The 21,955-nt window shown below is 40.9% G+C and overlaps 1 protein-coding gene across 1 annotated transcript; it reads right to left on the minus strand.

Moving 5' to 3' along the window:
- Positions 1-1,695: 1,695 nt before the first annotated feature.
- On the minus strand, positions 1,696-21,793 carry RRAGD (Ras related GTP binding D). The gene is made up of 7 exons (XM_075087285.1): positions 21,412-21,793; positions 14,525-14,820; positions 13,919-14,118; positions 12,850-12,964; positions 6,916-7,058; positions 4,928-5,076; positions 1,696-3,001 (listed from the first exon to the last, which is right to left on the minus strand). The coding sequence occupies exons 1-7, from the start codon at positions 21,554-21,556 to the stop codon at positions 2,850-2,852; spliced, it is 1,200 nt and encodes a 399-aa protein (XP_074943386.1). The 5' UTR covers positions 21,557-21,793; the 3' UTR covers positions 1,696-2,849.
- Positions 21,794-21,955: the final 162 nt, after the last annotated feature.

A 21,955-nucleotide genomic window follows, 5' to 3' on the forward strand; every position in this document is an offset into this window, starting at 1 on the left:
AAAATAAAAACTAGAATGTCAATAAAATTTAAAAGAAAATGCAAGAGGTGTGAAATTATATGTTCTTAAAAAAAACCAAAACCCCAAACAGAACAAAACAACCTTGCATGCCTCACTCAGTGCTCAATCACTTCAGCTAGAAATGAAGATCTGAGGTACTAAGTAGAAAATGGTTACTCAAAAGTGAAACATGCAAATCATCACCTAAACTGAAAATACCAAAGTTAAACAGTAAAACTAATGCATTTTTAAAAATGCTGTCAGTTTTATAATTAAACATATTTTAAACATAAGTAATCTGATAAAAATTACGCTTACTCTGATAATTCCAGTTAGAAGTTTTATATGTTAGCTAAAGTCACCTTCACTAAATTATGCAACACAATCTATGCCAAATACTGGAGCAGACTACAAGATCTAACTTAATTGCCTTAAATAAGTTGATAGTCTATAAATACAAGGGTATGCATGACTACACAGAACTCAGGCCAAATATATGGAAACTACATTCTTTAGTTATGATTCATACCATAGCCAGTATGATGAGATACTTTTTTTTAAAAAAAGCCACCCAAAAAACAAGTGTCTGGTCCAGCCTGGTAAGTGTTCCTTGTCCCACATAGTCACCTATAGCTGAAGGAGTGAAGGGAGGAGGACAGATATTGTGACCCAATGCGGGGTCTCAACAAAATGAAAGACAAATGCGTGGCCAGAAATTACGGCAGCCCTTCAATGGAAGTCCTGTGGACTGGAGAGCTGTCAAAATATGGTTCTTACCCACCATTGCTGTGGTGGACTCTGAAGATAGCTTTGCATTAGTTTAACTTAGGGATCAGTCAGAAGAGCTGCCCTCACCTGACACGTGGTGGCAGTACTGAAAGGAATTTGAACTTTCTGTATTTTTGAAGCACTGTCATTATCCTGCACAATGTCACCAGGACTGGTACTTTTGGCTATGCTCGATGTTTCTCACCTTCCTGAGCACCTAGAACTGCATTACTTATCAAGTGAGCCTTGTTGGAGCTGAGCTCTATTGACTAGCACCTTCTTCTGAGAACTCCATATATACTCAATAGACTAATGCCAAAAGAGCCTATTTGTTCCAAAAGATAAGTCACGTGCACCAGGCAGTAGTGAAGGTAATGGAAACTGCTGGTCTCCCTTCTGGTAGATGTTTGTGTAGAGTGCCTTTTCATTCACACCAACTGGTTTTCCCAGATCGTGTATTCAGTATAGTACTACAGGCTCAAGATGCGTCAGTAACTCTGCATTTGCATTCAAACGACAACTGAATTTAGACTTGCTTAGAGCAGGTTAAACCCCTCCTTGTTCAAGAGAAGCCACCAAACACTGGGGGCTCTTAACTCACTGACAGACATGCAGCATTATGCCTTACCTTGGCTAAGAGAAAACTTTCAAATTCCATCTTCCTTTCCGTCTCCAGAGCTGTCTCAGCAAGGGGCAGATCAGTTATGAATGAGTGAGGTGTAGCTCCCCTTACCTGTTTCTGGTGTATGGCAAGCTGCCCCCCATTCAGGTCAAGCTCTTCCCACTCCCAAGAGCTGCCGACAACACTGCTAGACCACGTGTGCAATTGGTTTGCGGTGGGAATGGGAGGAAAAAAAAAGAGTTGCTCTTTCGACTAGAAACTATGATTTTGTATCACTAATTAAAGAAAACCAGAGAATACAGAACTCAGAAAGTAAGTTTTACTTCTTTTTATGTTTGAGAGTGCTCTGCTGTCCTGGCTGACCCTACGGCAAGTCTGCCCACATTCAATATTAAAATAAAAAGTAGTGATGTATGCCAATTACTACAGCAGGTGGATTGTCCAGTCTTCATTTTAATGGTCTTTTTTTTTATTTCAGTCACAGACGTACCCCTATTAGAAGGAAACAGAACCCAGTGCTCACATCTTTAGGACTTTCTATAAGAACATCAGAACATCAGGGTGGAAATACATACAGGTTCTTCATTGTGCCAACTCTAGATGTGCAGGATCTCAAAACAAACTTAGCAATGCAAATTCAACCTTTCAGATACAACACCTTCCTCTGAAGCCTTATAAAAATACCAGTGCAACATAGAGCCATTTTACAAAACAATTATCTTTATAGAAAGGTATTTTAGTGGTATATGCTGAGGTAAATAATAAAAACAGACCCAAGAGAGGGCATGACCAGTGTTATGGAGAACTCCGGATGAAATTTGGCCAAAAGCCTTTTTTATAAAAGCTAATATTTACCTACCAGTTATGATCCCTGGTAAGGTGCTTATTGCTGTAATACTTCAAAATTATTCTTCACTTTACAAATTGAAAAATATACGAAATTAGATCTGTATGAATGTTAGGTATTAGCTGTCACAAATTTTAGAAGGCATTGTACCAAGTTTTCTCAATTGTTTACTAACCAATTTGATTGTAGCAGGTAAATAAACTACAGCATACATTTTACCTGGCACCATGCATCAAAATCACCATAAAAACTAAGTTTATCAAAGTCCAACTCCACAAGTAAAACATGAAAAAGTGCAAATTATGTACCCAGTATTTCTGTCACAGCTGTTTTTTCTTAATATGGCATGAAAAAAGGTTTACAGCATATATTAAGAAAATTCTTACAAGTGTTCACCTCAATGCTTATATATACAACATTTTGCTCAAAGTGCTCACTATATGAAAAAAACTGATTGGATAAAAATATTTAAACAGTGCTTTCTGAACGTTCAGGGAAAATTCATATAATACATCAGTCCCATTTGTTTTCCTCTTCACTCAGTGCAATGAGATGCAGAAGTCACATCAACTTCACGAAAACTTTGCTTGCCACATTTCCAGAAGACCTCAGTTACAGTGGCATTCTTGGTGTCCCATTGGGAGTGGGTCTTTTATTTTTCTGCATGTGGCTTTGATGTTTTCGAGATCTTACTACTTTCATTCTTACTTCGAATACTTCTTGTATGGCTTTTCGAAAACAATGGAAATTGTAGTCTATCAACCCTACAGAGACAGAAATGTTTTCCAGATTAATAAAGACATTTATACAAATTAGGTAATGAAAAACTTGCTTATATTCTCTACATTTAGTGAAATACCACCCTGTCTGGAGGTCATAATCAGTGAATTTTCCAGGCATTTTGTTCTCTGCTAAGCAAAAGCACGTTTGATAAATACCAATAATTCAGAGAGCATTATAGTTTCATACTATGTCCGATATTAAATATACTTATTAGTCTTAAGAGAAAACAAATAGAAGTTCATTGGCAAATAACAGAGCCTTAACTTAACAAAGAGCTTTGGAGAAGTGCTCAGTATACTACAATAAAAAAGCTTTCATAAAATATGGTGTCATTTTGTATATTTGCTTTACAGAACAACTGTGATAAAATAAGTAACATCTAGTAAATAAAGAATTTTCATTATTTTGACAATGCACAAGCCTTGAAATGGATACTTCATAGAAATATTACCAAAGAACAGCCAGCTATATTTCATCTCACACTGTAATTGAAAAATAACACAAAAGACAAGCTGTTAGATTACATACATACGTAATAGGCAGATAATATTACCATGTGAGTGGGCTTGATGTGATCCCACAGAAAAGCTGGAAAGCCATATTGGTAGTCAATTGGAAGACTTACTGGGTGCTACAGTTGTGTCATACTGCAATACGATTTTAGAACTTTGGTACTGAGCTTATGACCTTATTCAAAGTTAATGCCATAAGCTTACTTAACTCAAATACTCCAGTATTTTCCACTTCAATTCCCCTAACAGGAGATGATACATATTTTAAGTGTTTTAAATCCAGCATGTTAGACTGATTTTTTTTTTCCAGGCATTATCTTCCCTCTCCCTTGAGCTCAGACAAAATATTATGTGGATATCACCAGGCACCAAAAGCTAATCTGCATAATACTAGAACTGTACTGTTGAAGAGTACAGGCTACAGCACTAAGTGTCCCAAACTATGTAGACAGAACAACCTGACATAGTTGTGGACAAACCCTAACGGGTGTTTATTCAACATAGTGTCTTTTCTGAAACAGTGCTGTTAGTAGGTAAGTCAGAGTAACACTTCTTACACTTACAACAAAAAAAAAGAGAAAGTGACCACATCTAACATTCATAGATTATAAAGGCACTACCGGTATTAAAGAGAAATTCAAGCAGTTGAAGTTCTATAAAATAAAAGCTAAATAGCCTGTCAAACAGCCCAGCAGACATGGTATGAGTACTGCACTCACAAACACACCAACACTGACTGGTGAATTAATATCGCAAGATGGGGGCACAAGCCCACATGATGGCTCATTCTTCCACTGCTCAGTTCTGGTCTCAGGTCATTTCACTAAAACCAGTAATTCAGTGAACATCATGCCAGTGAGCAGGGTGATCTTGAACTAAGCTTTCCATATTGACCTTGACCAAGGTCAGAGAGAGAACCAAGAAATTTTATGCACTTCAGCTACAAAATATGAAAGCCATCTAGTTCCCAAACATGCAGCTTTTCAAAAGCCTCCTTTCAGAGATGAGAAAAGCAAGAACATCTTTGTATCAGCCAACTTCAGTAATATTCCCTCAGTTATGGCATGCAAGCTGTTCCAAATGTGTATGCTGGCACCAACAGGTACAAATCAATGTTAGCCAAGATAAACTGACACATTCTACTGTTGCAGATGGAAGCTTTCATATGCTTTCATATCAGAAAGCTGTCAAATACATTTATGATTTCATCTTATCTTAATGCCAGCACAAATACATCATGCCTTTAAACATGTTATGTAAGCTCTATCAAGCTGTACTTACCTTGAATATTTGTGATACAGCTAGAGACTGTGATCAGCCAATGACAACCACAGTTATTCATTAACTTGCTAATACAAGGGAAAAGTAATACAATACTAGAAAAGGGAAAAATACCTTTTCTCTCAAAGCTTTCTTCTCTGACAAAACAAACAAGAGCAAGGAATTTTGTCACCTCTTTTAAATAAAGGACAGTTGTATTGTTCAGTTTTATGATTGCCATTGATTCTTTGTCGTAAGGAGTTCCAGAGCCATCATCTTTAAGCCTAAGGGGCAATATTGAAACGAACAAACAAACAAGAAAAGATAATCCACCAGATAAGCTAATAAAAGTACTCCCACATTCGTTCTTTCACCAGATAATCTCAAAATTTACAAGATTTTCTTTTTAACCTCTCAGGCAGACTCTTCTTCAAACTACACACTATGTAGTTTATACTATGTAAACTAAGACGACATGAAGATTAAATTATTTATCCAATCACACACCAAATCTTAGATCTGGGCTAGAAATTAGATTGATAGTACCTGAACTGGAACCTTATTTTTTTCCTCTATTAGTTGCCAACCATTTACCACAAGGTTATCTGTTTTCTTTTAATCAATGCACCATATTATGACTTTATCTAAAACATGTGAACCTGTAAGTCTGTCCTGATAATTCCAAATCTAGTAACCTTGCTTGAGCAGTGGCAGCTGACTGCTAGTTTAAGCCATCATGAGACTTTCCTCATGACATGTTGGCTTTTGCAACATCATATAATGAAAAGAGATGTCTTCTTCACAGATGATGTGTCATGATGATCACTGTATTAGTTTTATAACCTGTAATTTTACCTTCATTCCTGAATGCACACACAGATCTTGTCAAATGGTTAGCTATCACCAACCTCCCAGACTAATTAGTAGCGAAAGTATATTAAACTAGCCAGTTCCACAGATGCTCCAGGAACAGAGGATAAGAAATGAATTGTAATAACATGTCTATAGCTAAAAACATGACAAGCAGATTTCTGGTGATAAATACTAAATAGTTACACAAAGACAGTGGCAGAGTGACATTTTATGAATAGATTGCCCCATCAAGTGGTGTTGTACAGATAATAATTAAACGTATAGTCTTTCAATCTATACAGCAGCATCTTTCTCTGTATAGAAAAAAAAATGCCACAGGACCAGCATCCTTTACGGTATACCTCTGTAAAACACAAGTTCTTGTACAGGTATGGACATGACTAACTCCAAAAGCTGAAACATACAGCAGTATATACAAACTTTCAGAAAGGTATTCAACAATTTATTGTTCTTTTGTAGTTCTAGTGCTTAGTGCACTTCTGCACTAGGATTCTCCCTCGTACCTTCTCCAAGAGTGCAATAAGTCAATGGGTAAGAATGCAAGGCTCCCAAAGACTACCACACTCTAAGCATGCTGCGGTTTAGCCTCCAAGTCTATGCATCTTAACGCAGTAATTCTTAACGTGCCCCTGCCTTTCCCAGGAAAGGCTGGCATTACATTCGGCCAGGGCCAAGCTATTTAAAACGTAACTTGCAAGGAGATGTACATGCTACCCCAGGAGATCTCTAGTTGCTAATGTGTAAGCAGGGGAAACTGGAAAAAAAAAATCAAAACAAACCCCACAAAGGTCATGTAGAGAAAAGAGGATGAAGAGAAAACTGAAGCAAGAGTGAACAACTCTCTGAGGCCAGGAGGGATCATTAGCTATTAAAGTAAACAAAACTAAATATGGCCTCACTTTTTTTTTTTTTTAAATGGCAGCCATCCTTCAGGTGAATTTGTCCCCGGGGAACACAAAATTAATGGTAATTTTTGCCTTTTTATTTTAGGTTGGTTACTTCCCAGTCCTTCCTCCACATAAAATTATTAGCACAGAAAGAGGAAGGTGTTCACAAAAGAGGTTGGGCAGGGAACAGTGCTCGTTGCTGGCAGGGGGTCTGTACCTCAGAGGCCTGCTGTTTCCTCCTCCTCCCCTGTCCCAACAAATTACACATTCTCATTATTGTTTATACCCCCATAATTCTAATCTTGAGAGGCCATTCAGATTCTAGGTACACAGTTTTATGAAAAACATTAACAATTTACTTACCCATATATACAAGAAATGTCAATCACAACATCTATCATATCACAGCAGAGCTCGTAAGTTTGCATGTCCACTGGAGTACTGTCTGTTGCAATATAGATCTTACTGACTACATCAAATAAAAATGCTTTTTCAATCCCAGAATTCTATTTAGGAAAAAAAGAAAGAAATATAAAACAGAAGCCATGTCTTCAAATTAATACCAAGCTTTTTTGTTCCCCTATTTGCCTGCTATACATAAAGCTAGGCTGAAGAAATGGAAGTTAAACTGCAATCAAGCTCATTTTGAAAGAGCTGTACATACAGCACTGTCGTATTCGTAGCAGCCCATGAAGCTCAAGACCTTCCAACAGTTTCTGCCTCTGAGCAGCCATAACACCGTTACACTCCCAAACTTCCCCCCTCTGGAAAACATCTGGAGGGATAACATTTATTTTCAGTGGAAAATGCAGGGGAGGGGGGAAGGGGGAATCTTCTAAGATTAAGCTTTTGGGGTTTTGATTTTAACAACAGACATGAAAACAGAGCTGAAATGTAAAGTAAGAAGATAGAAACAAGGAAAAGAAGAAGATGATGGACAAAGGCGGCAGCAGTGTTCAGGAACTAATTTCTCAAGGAAATTGATAAATTGTCTCATTGGGTTCTGTAGCTGTTATACTGTCTGGTTCCTTAGAACATCTTTTAGGATCACAGGAGAAGGACCAGTATTTTGGTGGTGCTGTTTCAGTTTTCCTGTAGCATTGGTGGTTAAAGCCGTGTTTATAATGCTAAGGCTTGCTAAGGTGACAGCAGCTATGTTCCTGTCATCCTGCCAAGCCGATTAAGACTCTCTCCATACTGGAGATGTATCGTATTTGCAGCTCTCAGAGGCTAGCCAAGAATGCTAGCTCATACTCTTTGTGTAGATAAGTAAACTGCTGTAAGCCTCTGCTTCCTGGGAAAAAAAACAAGAGGAAAAAATGTGTACTGTTTAACTGAAAACAGTAGCTTTACTTGCTGATACCAAGGGACTGAACCTGGGCAGCTGTCCCAGCATGAACACAAAGGGCAAGTTCCCAGTACTGCTAAAGCTCAAGCTATAAAATATGCTTCAGAATCCACCTATACAAGGCAAAGAAACAACTTTCTCCCATCAAAACAAATTTTCTCCATATATGGGCTTCCCTTTTTAATATGGTTTGGGACTGCTGCCACAGCAGTTTTGTAACTACCAAAACACACACTGAAAACCCCTAACAAGTTTTAATAGCTTCAGCTTCCTTTGTAGTTACAAAACTTTTCCTTTTTCTCCTTCTTTCCTAAGTCAACTATTTAACACATAGTTAAGAGAGTAATGTGACCCCCCCACTTTCCAAATTTCTTGAAAAAAAGTAGAAAAATTTTAACCCTAGGTAAGTTATTGAACAACAGCCACCAGTATTTTGGGCATTTTCTTCTTAAAGAGGCTTAATTCTGCCACCATCACATCCACAACTAAGGCTGGAAACACCCATCAATAATACCAGAAGATAGAAGTGAATTTCTTGCATTTCATTATGGAAAAGACTCTATGAGTGGCACATTTCAGTAATTCATTAATAAAAAAAATATTCAAAACAAGGTATACACCACGTGTAACTTAGGTACTGAAGCACATGATGTACAAGGAGAGACTTGGAGAACTGGTTTGTTCAGCCTGAAGAAGAGAATCATTGCTATCTACTAATACCTAATGTAAGGCTGCACAGAAGATGAAGGCAAAGCCTTCTCAGAGCTACAGTGTTGAAGGACAAGAGGCAAAAGGCACAAGCTGGAATTCTGACTTGATACAAGGAAAAAAAACCAAAACCAGTTTAGCATGAGAGTGGTGAAGCACCTGGAGTGTGATGACCTGAGTGGCTCTAGAGTTTCTATCCTTGAAGATACAGAAAGCTGGACTGGACCCAGCCATGAGCAACCTGCTCTAACTGGCCTGACTCCGAGCAGCAGCTGACCTCTAAAGGTCCCCTTCCAACTACATGGCTCTATGAGTCTACATTTTTTGAGCACCAAGAACAAAAATCATGCATATTTATTTTGGTTAATCTGGCTACATGTGATAGTTCCGTAATATTAATTTTTAAATTATAATTCTGACAGCACCTCACATAGTTCAACAGATACTGTCAAATAAGATTAATCACAAGATCCACCTGTAAATATCATATAAGTATATAGCCATAATTCATTGCCAAAATACATATTTGAAAATACAAATCATTTTAGACAAAAGAAGTTGGAACTCAAGCCCTGTAGTATCATTCATGAGGAGTCAATTATAAAATTTTGTATTACATAGAGACATGGTGGTAATTTCAGCTATACAGGTAAGATGTACCTTAAATTATTAAAATGCCAGTGACAATATAATAATAACATTTAACAATGAGAAGTGTTTTTTCCACCTCAGAACTCTGGCTGCTGCAGCTTGCCTGTATTTGCAATGACAGTTTGAAAGGTTTTAATCTTGAGATATTTGTCATGCCAGCAGTTGTGCTTGCTGGTAAGGGCAGAGCTTTGTGTCTTAACTGTGCTTATTTTCAGCTGAAACTAATACATCATGGTAGGACCTGCTCAGAAGCTGGCATGTATTTGCTTCTGTCAAACTTTGTATGGTGACGGAAACCTCAGTGAAAGGGTAGGATGGACTGCCAGGAGTAGTAACCACTGAACTGTACCGACATGACTTCACAGATTTCACTTGCCAGGGTTTTCAGTACAACTTTAACTGAAAAAGCAAAGGATTTGCCAGAATGTTTGTGATGAAATTGCTCAAGGAAAAAAAAAAAAATCAGTATAAACAATAATTACAAGTCACAAAAAAACAGGAAACAGCAGACAAAAAACCACTATTCAAAGAGACATTATATCATTAACGCTCAGTCCAGGAAAACAACAGTAAGAAATCGACTGTTTCTGTGACTAGAGCAGCAGGGTTCCTTATGAGAGAAACAAAGGCCAACAGCTGCCTTATGCAACTGAATGAAATGCTGCCATTGATGTCAATGAGAGCAGGGCCAGAATAAGCAATAGCCATCTCTGACACAACCCTACAGTCTGGAAAGGAGATGCAACATGCACTAGAAGCTCTACCAAGTGCTCTGAATCGATGTAAGAGGACTCCATGGCTAATCTCAACCAAGAGAGTCATTGCGAAAAATCTTCTGCAATGAATATATGAGTTTTGGATGGGTAAAAACCATGAGGTAGTTGAAAATCAAACCATGTTTCTCAGCTATACTGGGTTTGATAAAGTAGAAGGCAGTTTCTATTCTTTAAATGGAATGGGTTCAGTAAAACTGGTAGTATTACTCCAGTTCCTAGGTTAGGTAACCGGGCTACCTCTTTCCATCTTGGAAGTATGAAAAGCCAGCCAGAATTTGGCCCTGAAAAAAGTACTTACAGGATATCAGCAGTCACTTACAGTTAGGAATGGATTTTGGACAGTTATTTAAACAGGTCTTGCAGCTAACAGCAGATTTAGTGAATGAATTCTAAATACTACATTTGAATTACAGATCATGAAATTTAAATCACTGAATAAACAAAACTGTACTTAATATTATTTTTACTGTGATAACTCATTGTTTGTTTTTAATGCCTACTTTTTAACATCCCTCAAAAAAAGCCCAACAACCCTAAAAAAAAAGCACATTCCTGTGTCACACTACCTGATTGCTTGGTAAAGCCACAGTAATTAAGAAACAGACATCCTTCTACATGAAGCTGATAGAGTGTTAGTCAGGTAAGATTTACATGTGTTCTGAATGCCAAACCAACTATTATTTTATGCTTTACAAGCAGTTACATTAAAGAACTTAGAAGCAGTATTATCACACTGATTGTTCCTCAAATATACAAAAGCTAACACACCGTGGCACTACAAAGTTAGGCAAAAATCCGCTGTAAACTTAAGAGTGATCACAGATCTATTTTTGTAATCGTCAGCTTTTCATGTTGGAAGTCTTCATGGCACAGATGAAAGCAAATTCTCATGAATATTGCTGCAAAACAAAACTAGAACACCAATACACCCTCATTTTGATATCTAGCACATTGGTTTCCTGAAGTAAGGCATGACCAAAATCCATGTCCAGATTTGTTGTCACTAAGCTGCTAAAGAGGCACCCACTAATTCCATACAGAGAATGATGTTTAGTCTTCCTGTGGTTGCAAATAGAGTCATTCCAAGTCTGTCTACAGATAGAAGCTACTCATAAAAACAAACAGCAAGCATGCTGAGGACATAGTGGTGCAGCTACACCTTGCTATAGGTCACTAACAAACTGCTCTTTGCTCTATCTGGAGCTAGGAAACAGTCTGAGATTTTCCCCTACTGAACGGGGGAAATAACGTACCTCTCTCACTTTTTTTGGACTTGCCATCATTTGAAAGACTTGTTCTTCCTTAAAATTACATCTGATATTCTAGATACTATTGGAGCTGCCTTCTGGGTGTTCCAGACACACAAGCAACTGTCATCAGTCGTTCAGGAAGCAGCTTGTGCTCGATTCATCTGGTGGTTTGGTACAAATTCTTCATGAACTCCAAACAGTGAGAAGACCCCATACAGAGATCTGACTCATGATATGAGTGGCTGCGGTGACTCTGGCACAAGGAGGACTATCATTCAGACAGCCTTCTCTTTAAGACTGTGTAGCATATTCAATATTCAATTGCTCCAGAACTGTTATCACCCCGTTACCCTTCTGTCCTAAGTGGAGTTCGAGACTGGATGATTACTGGTATACAGTCCAGCCATTTTGGTAGAAACAGATCTTTGTAACAAACCATTCATTTCAAAATAGCATCATTTGTTGCTTAGTAGTAAGAGAGTAAGTTCTGGAAAGACCTTCCTCTAATCCTAGCTCTCCCTTTCAGCAACAAATCCAACTTTTCTCTCTCTCTATTTCATACCCTACACTGAGAAACTGCAAAGTCTAATTTTATCTTACAGGCCGTTGAATGATATTAAATTATTTCATTACTTCATAACCACAAAAAGGCACAACAAAACACCTTGCTTGGAAATTGAAGCTTAACAAATTCATGCTAGATGCAAGAAGCAGAATTAAAATACCAGGAGAAACTGTGCAATTTCAGGAGCTGCTATGACCTGACTTAACAACCACCAAAATGGGGAGTTCCCCCTTTTTACAACCTACTCACTGGGTTCCCCTTTGCTCATGGCCACGTTCCCATCTTTTATCTTGTGCCAAAACAAGAGGATGTTGGACTCCTCCATGAGCTGCTTTTAATCAAACAGTGCCTTAGTGTGTGTCACAGTGACTCCATGAGGGAACAGGTGAGTGTCAGAACCAGTACAAAGGGGAGGAAGGGACCACACACACAGGAACAGTGGAGCAAGCAATTACCTCCACAGTGGTAACAAGCCACTAGATATACAAAGCTCTCTAATTGGCCTTGGGAGTAACTACAGAAGCTGTGAAAGTTGTGATGGACTCTACCTCTAAAAATTTCAAGACAAGAATAGATTTTCTTAAGCGGGTTAAACTTCGATACAAAGTAGAATTATTTCTAGGAAGCTCTACATAAGAGGTCAGGCTAAATGATGTTCCTTTAAAAAATTATTTACACAAATTTTAAGTACTACTTAAACAAATGCATACAGCACAAACCTTTGCAACATTCAGATTAATGTATGAGCAGAAAAGTGATGGCTGCTAACCCACTTACGTGATTCAGGAAATACTGTGAGTGCCTCAGCAGCATAGCAACACTGTGTAATAGACAGGGGGGCGAGGCCAAGCTGGATGTGGCTGCATTTCAACTGAGTTTTGGTAATTTCTCTGAGAGTTCACATTGCTCATAATCTCTCAGAAGGCTGCAAACAGAATATCTGAACATTCATGTAGAACATAGCTGGATCTACAGACAAAGTATGTAACAAGTACTTACTGAAATAAAGATGTTAAGCAGGTTTTCCAGTGTTGGGAGCTGTGGAATCAGTTTCTGTACCACTTTGCTAAATGCTTCAAATATAGAATGATCATATATGCTTGTCAGATAAAAGCTGGAAAAAAACGTCACCACATTTTCCTTTTAGCCACATACTGTGAACATGATGTACCTTTCATAATATGAGTGAAATGAAATATTGTCAAACAGCAAGCGCATACACTTATGTAATTAGCTCTTGTGATCAAAAGTTACATGTTATGATGGAAGCACAGGACTTCATTTCTATACAAAAAACCCTAGATGCTGCAAGCTAGACCTCAGCGTAGAACTTCATGATGCAACTTCCACCTTGAAACTCTTATGAAAATATTTTCCAAATTGCAGGAAAGGAATATTACTATGTTGTGATCTACTTTTTGAAAGCTGCAGACCCATTTATCAATACAGTGACGCAGTCAAGTTGTTAAGAGCTCTGAAGAGCCAGCACGTTCATGAAGGAGGTCTCTTTTCAATATATTTGTACTTGGCTTTAAGTGCTAAGAAAGACATGACAACTTGATGTCCTCTAGTTTCCAGTCTGCAGAAGTCCACTGTTTTTCATTATTTACTACAACAATCTGCTTTATCAGCAGATATAAGACAGAGCACCCGTCTTTTCAAGTGGCTCCAAGCAGGCTGCAGCAGTGAGGACTAGTCATTAGGAGGGGACTGTGAGGCAGACAGATTTCAAAGAAGGAAAAAGTGATGAAGGTAGCATATCATCTCTACTGGCTGCTGCCACTGTCCAAGCAATTTATTTCAGGACAGCAGCTGCAGCAAAAACTGGTAGGACTCTGGTGTATATGTCATCTGTTTTTAAGCACATCTCCTCTCCATCTTTCCCTCCAAGACAGCAATCAGAAATAAGATACTTTGGTTGGCTCAGGTCAAATGCAACGTCTCTGATTATCCTTTTCCTTCATATATCAAAAGCTTGTTGCCTGCTACTTCAAAGGAACAGAAAATGGTAACTGGTCAAATAAGCTGCTCTCCTCTTTAGGATGCTCTGCACAGCAGGTTTTCTCACCTGAGGTGAATCTTCTCCAATCCAGCATCTGCAAGGTCATCATTCGCCCTCTGGTGAATATCTCTTTGTGTTTCAATTTTGTGATCATCAGACAAACCATCCACTTTATGGATGAAGATTTCAAAGTTGATATCTGGATTCACTTTATAGGCTCTGGTCACAGTAAGATGCAGCCGAGCTAATGCTTCCATATAATCATCCTAATTAAGGAAAAACTGTAACTGTAGGTAAGTCCTTAAAATATATTAAAAAAATTTTATGCCACTTACTTTTAGATAATGCTACAGTTCAATAACAGCTTAATTTTTCTGTTTCTTATAAGTAGAAGCCTGAGCCCACATCGAGCATGTGCACCAATCTCATGCTGTCATCGCTTAGTAGTCTGAGCAAGAACCTTGAGATGTTAAGGCAAATTAGTTAACTTTTGAACATACTGCACAGAGAGAGATTAAAAATAACCAAGCAGCTCCTCAAGTTTTAATGACTTTCTTTTAATGTGTTTGTGATGTAAGTTATTTGCATTGAAAAAAAATCTCTGCTTTTCAACCCATTTGTCTATTGCTGAAGGAAGAAAAGAAAAAGGTACCTTAAACCTCCTTTTTTTACCTGAGAATCAATAACAAATATCAGTGCTCCAGTGCCTCTGAAAATCATCTCATAGTCAAACGTAGGGTCAAAGAAGTCAATTTGCCCAGGAAAATCCCATATCTGAAAGTTGACAAAGGAGCTGTTGGAAACATCCTCTCTGCAGATCTTGTTTGTGCTCTCCAAGAAGAGAGTCTCATTCGGTGACATTTTGTGAAAGACAACTTTCTGAATGGAAGACTTCCCACTTCTTCTCAATCCCATGAGCAGGATTCTTGGCTTAACTTCAGTACTGAAGGGATCATTGAAATCCAAAACTGAATAAAATCACACAAGAAAAAAAGTAATAGACTATGGCAATATGGTTAGTAACTGTCAGATAACATGCATTTGACATTTATATTTCATTACATTTTTACATGGATTTATGCAAACGTTACCAAGTTTTAAGCTTAGGGTGCAGTGGTACAGGCATTTTAACTTGAATTATTTGCCCCTTAGGCTATACTATCGGAAAACCTGCTTCTCACCTGTAAGACAAGGACTGCAGAAGGTTTGATCACTCAGTTTGTATGTGAAGAACATGTAATCACACACAGACATCCTAAAATACCTAATTTTACTCTAACATTATGCCACATACATTCCAACCCAACTTTAAAAGAATATAAACCGGTAACAAATACCCTTGTCAGCTGGTAGCTACATCACACTGCTGGAAGAAAGGACTAAGTTTGTGTTAGTTACATCTGTGGTATCTTCCTAAGGCTACATGAAGGCTTCCTTCCTCTAAAATAAACGAACAAATAAAATCACACATCCCAGGAGCTACAGGAAGAGGACAACCCAGCAGGAACACCATTCCTCTATGTTGCAACTTACAACACAGTACTGGGCTCACAAGAGAGTCCTTTTCTAAGGTAGTTAGGCTTGCACCTGCTATTGAATAATTTGTGTTACCATCTGTAAAAGTTTGTTACCCAATAAATAAGATTGCAGCATGTCCCCTGCCTATTTGCAAAACAAAGGCTTGGGAACACAGTGATTTCATTGTGACACCTACCCCAGTCTGAAATTGGTACCACTAAACCGGAACATTTTCTAGTGCTGATGCAGTTATATTAGCATAAAGATAGTTACGGGAGTAGACTATACTGTTGTATCTGTAAGGACATGAACGTATAGCTATCCACACCTGTAAGCACACTAACTTCAGTTTCAGGTACCTCTAAACAAAACAGCTACAACAGCCTCAATTGCTGCATTTAGTTGGTCTATAACTTTGAAATGTCTGAGCTGAAAACAGTACTGCACGTGGATGTAAAAACCTTTTAAACACCTCGGTGATATCCTGTCTGCAGCATCAAACATAAGCATCGCAAAAATCTGAGTTGTCAAGGCTAAATCTGCAGAGTAAAGGCTCACAGCACACAGTGGTCAGGTTTAAAATACTGATCAGATAACAGGCTAAACACACTAGCTGTCAGGCACACCTTCTCCCACCCACTGCAGTACAGACTATTCAAAAAAGTTCAGAACACGACAGAATTCTATTTCTTTGACTTGCTCTGCTGGAATAAATTTGGAATTGCAGAAAACCGCCACACGTTTGTTCATACACATCCTTCCTGCATATGCCCTGCATACTTTTAGTGATCAACTTTACTCCAGAAGTACAAAAATACAAAACAAGAAACCTCAGCAACAACAGTTTGAACCTGACAATTTATTACGTAGCCCTATGGGCTGAAAAACACAGAAAGTGTGAAGGAATCCTTTGCCTTGGAGCATGGTTTGCACCTGGGGTGGTGATCACACCTGTCCTCTTGTGTTCCTCTAGCCTCACTCACAACTTACAGAAACACAAGAGCAGGATGTGCCTACCAGGAGGGCACAGAACCTTGTTCACATCTGTGTGTGCCTCCTGAGCTTCAGTCACACAGAATTAGGGCTTCTCAACCGAAGGTCTTGCAGTGTTAGTGTAAAACATCCCCTTGGCACCACCTACTGGCTTGTGTGCAGTTATGCCACTCGGTGTGGGCCTGTATCACCAGAGTGACTGACAGGAGTGGAAAACTAATTATCAGTGGGATCCTATCCATTTTAAACACATTTGAAAGGCCTTGACAGGTATTACCACTTACTGTGCTCTTCTTAATTATCACACAAGAAACACTGCCAGGCTGGAGCAGTGCACAGATGAAAGCCCTTCAAGCAGAATAGCGACAGGTAACTCCATGAGAATCTCATCCTCCTAACGCAGCCATGGCCAACTTCTGCTGATCCACAGACAACAAACTGAGGAAGTAATAAACTGCAGTCAACATGCTGCTCTACTCTTCCTGTCACCCTGAACAGTGATAGTACCCTCCTGTGGCTGCAAAAAGCATGTGCCTACAATACCTCACACCTATAAAGGAATAATAAACGTCTGCTCCAGGACAATGTAACAATATTTTATGTTTTGGGGGTACAGTCTCATCAATAAAGCAAACCAAAGGTACAGGATTTAACAGTGTTTCCTCCACCCCACTCTCTTCTCTAACGCACAAATTTTGCACAGCCACTAAATGTATAGACACAATTTCTTTAACATGCATATACCCATACACCACGCAATCAGCATTTAGGCCATCAGAAGGGAAAAGAATTTATCCAAAGCTTTACAAGAGCTAGTTTGAATAAAATACTTTTTATAAAGGCATAAAACCAACAGTCTTCTCATTGAGGCTTTATTGCATGTTTCAAAAGATAAAAACCAAAAACCTCCCGTTTGATCTGTACGCAACAGAACTTACAAAAGCGAGTTTGTTATGGATTTGTACTTTGTGTCCCTTTCCTCTCCCCACCGCAGTAACACCAACTTCCCCCTGTGTGTCTTATGACATCTCCTCCAAATAACAGATAGGGCATGCTGTGGCTGCTCTGGAGCTCAGCACATGCCGGTTGGCTAGACCATACACACGTGTACGCTGCTTTGCTAGCTGCTGCACAGAAAACGCATGCATCTGCTCGCCTCTCCTTCTGAGGACAGGTTCATTTGGGTCCCCCCCTCTTCTGAATGACAGTTTTCATCAAACTTCTGGGAACTTAATAATCTTTGAGCCATCTTTTGTTCAAATTTGGTTGAAGGTGGACAGCAGTTTCCAAAGTCCTGACCGGTGATGAGACAACCAGAAGACAGGCTACCTGCGTAACTCCCTTTGCTTTAAGATATAAGCTAAAAACTATCTAAAAAATAATTGTAAATAACTTGGAGCTTTACATTGTCATCGTATTAAATTATACCAGGCTGTTAGATTTTTATGGACTGTAATAGTTACTAGAAACAAATTGCTTTATATTAAAGACATACTAAAAAAAAAAATACAGTTGCAAGTGCAAACAGAGTTACTGATGAGAAGAATGAACACTAGCTCTTCTGCTAGTAAGACTGTTATTTAGCTTTTGAAATCCTGCCAATTCAAAGACAGGGAAATGTAAATGAGTATCATCCAAACCTGACTAGATAGCAAGGCTGCTACAGCACTTTCCTCTCAGAGAGAGTTAAGAGATTACCTTATATGTAAAGGAGTTGGACGATGTGCTGCCTGCCCACATTCCTTTGCAGAGTACATGACAACTCCTTCTTTAATTTGCCACAGAAATGCCAGTAGATGTATCACTGCAACTTCCCAGACTAGGTTACTGAGTGAGATCATAATATGCCTAAGAGAAACACTAAACTCTTCTATAGTCTGTAATGGGAAAGATAATTTTGCCTATTGTAAGATGCAACACATTTCCTGCTCCATTCCCTTTTGCAAAGAGTAAATGTTATAAAATGCCAGTTTCTAATCCGTATCAACAGTCCTTCACATTTCAACTTTTCTAAACAGCCATAAGGAACAGAAGTCATGCTAGTTAGAGGCCATATCCTTTGAAGTATTCACAAATTAACAAACATGAAAGCACTTTCCCCACAGAGAAGCACTCAATTCCTTACAAAATTTCTGTAATTGCAGTTGCTTCCTTGCTTACGGAGAACAATTTGCCTGCATTGCAACATGCAGAAGAGCCCAGCTCTGAGGAGTTGAGACCGCACGTAATAGTTCTGACCTGTCTCACCAGGATGCAGAGTACACAACAAATACTCTAATATCTCCTTCACGCTATTAGAGATATTAATTGATAACTCAAGCAGTTTTTGAAGCCTGTCCTGAATTCCACACCGATCGCAATTAGTTGTCAAGGCAGGTGACTATCGGTGCTTCACAGGCATGTGTGATGCGGATGCCACGCTGGAAGGTGTATTTGTAGATCTCGCCAGTTTTCAAGCATCCAAATAAAGCACTGCAGTTCATCTGCTCAAGTGACTTCAAGACAAAATAAATTATTTTGCTCTCATTACCATCCATAAGTTAACAAGCCTCCAAGTCTAGTTTTAAAGAATAAAGCTAATAATGATAATTTTTTTGCCTCCTAATGCAATTATGTTATTTTTAAGTTTTAACCTTTTTTTTTTGTGTAAAGGAGAACTAGCAGTCCCGAACTTTCCACTCATGCACCTTCAAGCCCACTGATATCGTGGCATCTTCCAGTACTACCGTGACGGTGATATTTGCAGCACTTTGGAGTGCTGTCAAGACAACAGCCTTACAAAAGGCACACAGTGAACATTTTCAATGCTAACAGATGGCCTGAGCCTAAAGAGTTAATAGAAAAAGCTTATATGCAATCAAGAGAGCTTCTCAGCTACTGTGGGTTCATAAACATTGCAGAAATGCCTGGTGGAAGGAAATTCTTGTGGCTAAAGAAAAGACTTAGAACCAGAAGACCTGGTTCCACTCTGCCACAAGTGCAGCACTGTGCAATGACATGTCTTAAAGCTACTTCCTTGGACGCTCTGCAGAGGGTTTCCTCGCTTATAAATACTTTTTAATTGCATGTATCAAAAATAGGCCTAGGCTTTATGTCAACTAAGTGTGTTAAGGTCTCTGCATATGACCCCACGTGTAAAGTAAAAAGATAAAGGAGAGGACAAAAGAAGTGGTTTCAGCATTCAGGCTGGAGACAAGAAACCAGTATGGGGTGAAAGATGACCAATCTGAAGTTTTGAAATCTCTTGTATGCCCACAAGCACAAATTATGCTTTTAATTTTAAGCCTGGTTTCTCCCTTCACTTTCAACAGCCACACATTGAAGCTGTTCTCCTTATATTGCCCTTTCCATTCTTCCTTTGTAGAGAAGTGGAGGCTGTGACACTGAATTTTGGACTACTTACTGTACATATCCAGGAAAAGAAGGGACAAAAACTGGGAAAAGGAAAGCCCCTTGCCCCGCAGCCCAGTGTTAAATACAAAAAACACAGACCCAAATCCCAACCCCCTCCATTACAGATGCTCTATGCCTCTTTCCCCAGAGAATTCAGAATAAAACAGAAAGCCAGAAGATCTGGACAGTTAAATGGCCCTTTGTTTTAATCCTATGTGAAAAAGGACTCTGAATGGACTGACTTCTCCTGCTGTTCGGGATTTAAAGGTTTGTTTCTGTTAAGTACAATATTCTGGTGTTGCTGCAAAGAAGCAGTTTAAATTTTTAGCAGTCTAAAGCTCCTATTGAAAAATAACCAAATAAATTCCTCTGAGAACAGAATATGGATTACTTCTCTACAGAAAATGCTCTGTTAGTTTAGCACTAAAGAAATATGCTAAGAGATATTCTCTTTGCATCAAAATAAAGGCAATTTTTTTAGTCATTTCGAAGAAGACTTTAATTAGTCTCAGCTACAGCTGTAAAATTCCAGCATTCCCACAGCCTTTCACCATGCAGTCTTACACTCAAAGCACTGACCTTCCCCCCTTCCCCAAAATTGCATTAGTCAATGCGATACCTCCCATGGCAGCCTGTCGGACTAAGCCTTTAAGAAGAAGGGTTCTGCATGCTAATAATCAAAGTAGCCTTAAAACATGTGGCCTTTTACTATGCTCTTATAAAAAAGCAATTATTTTTTCACCCTGAGATACTGCAAGTTCTCCATGCTCCTTTGTGAAATACGTCTCAGAAGAATGAATTCAGGCTCTGAATGAAAGCAACAGGCTCTGAGCTGGCATTGCCTCTTTTTACTGAATGAGGCTGCTTTTCCTGGTAAGCCTGTCCTTCCCAGCATCACCATCCGTACCGACACAGACATGCAGCGAGTAACACGGGTCCTCACGCACAGACAGACGGCCAACAGACATTTAGCAGCGTGGGGACTGACACTCACAGCTGCCGAGCAGTCCTGGACACAGAGCTGCGTGTTGCCGCTGCCTTTTATAGCCTGACAGCCAACCCCTGCCTCCTTGGCACGCTGGAGGCACATCACCAGGCTGTGCCCACTAATAACTAATAACTCACCCCAAACGTGGAAAACACTGAAATGAGATTTCCCCACCACCACCACCACTTGTTCGCACTCCTGCTTCCTCTCTCTCCCAACCCTTCCTGCTACCTGTCAGCCCTTGCCCTCCTCCTGCCTCGGAGCTCCCCACTCCCTCCGGCCCCATGGCAGCGCCCAACGACCACCATATCCCCGTCCCCTCCTACGGCCACCCCCGCAGCACCCCCGCTCGGCCTGGCCTCCCACCACCCACCCCCGTCCCCACCGAGGCCTGCCCTCCCTCCGGACACCTCGTCACCGCCACACCGCTACTCCCGGCTCCCTCAATGCCCCAAATCCCCGGGGAGTCTTGCTTCCCCGCTGACCCACACCCCCAGGCGGCCTGGCCGGGCCCGATCCCTGCCCCCCCCAAACCTCCCCTCCTCCAGCGGCGGGCCCCAGCCTCACACACACACCCCGCGTCCCGCCGCCGCCCCCGCGGCCGGCGCTGCCCCCCTCCGGCTCCCCGGGAGCCGCCCCGCCGCCCCCCGCCGCGGGTGCCACTCACACGCCTCATCGCCGCCGCTCTCCGCGTCCCCGTCCGAGAAGGACTCGGCCCCGTCGGCGTAACCCGCCAAACCCACGATCTCCTCCTCTTCCTCCTCATCGTCCCCCTCCTCCTCCTCCGGCAGCTTCCTCGGCACCTGGCTCATGCGGGCGGCGCTGCCGGCGGGGCTCCGAGGGCCCCTCTGTCTCCGGGCGGCCTCGGGACACGCCTCACCGCGGGCGCGGGGTGGGCCAGGTGCCGTGCCGTGCCGCGCCGTGCCCCGCCGCCGCCGGTCCCCTCCCTCCCCCGCACGGCAGTCGGCGGAGCGCACGGCGCAGCCTGCCGGCGGGGCGCGGAGCGGAGCGGGGGAGGCGGCGGCGGCGGCCTGAGCCGCGTCACCTGACGCGGCCGGTCACGGGCCAGCGGGGCCTCCGCGCCCGCCCAGGCCCGGCCCCAGGCCCGGCCCCGCTGCTGACGGGCCGAGCCGGGCGCCGCTGCCGTTGCTCGCTGGGGGGCCCGCCGGGCGCCGCCGCCTCCCGCCCCGGCCCCGCGGCCCCCAGCGTCG

The sequence above is a fragment of the Phalacrocorax aristotelis genome, chromosome 3 (assembly GCF_949628215.1).
Source record: "Phalacrocorax aristotelis chromosome 3, bGulAri2.1, whole genome shotgun sequence".
NCBI classification, from domain to species: domain Eukaryota; kingdom Metazoa; phylum Chordata; class Aves; order Suliformes; family Phalacrocoracidae; genus Phalacrocorax; species Phalacrocorax aristotelis.

Excerpts from the sequence above, each read along its gene's own strand:
- RRAGD (XM_075087285.1), bottom strand. The coding sequence starts at position 21,556 with ATGAGCCAGGTGCCGAGGAAGCTGCCGGAGGAGGAGGAGGGGGACGAT. Across the intron at positions 14,119-14,524 it reads TATTTGTTATTGATTCTCAG|GATGATTATATGGAAGCATT; the intron begins GTAAAAAAAGGA and ends TTCCTTAATTAG. Across the intron at positions 5,077-6,915 it reads GACATTTCTTGTATATATGG|GCTTAAAGATGATGGCTCTG; the intron begins GTAAGTAAATTG and ends ATTGCCCCTTAG.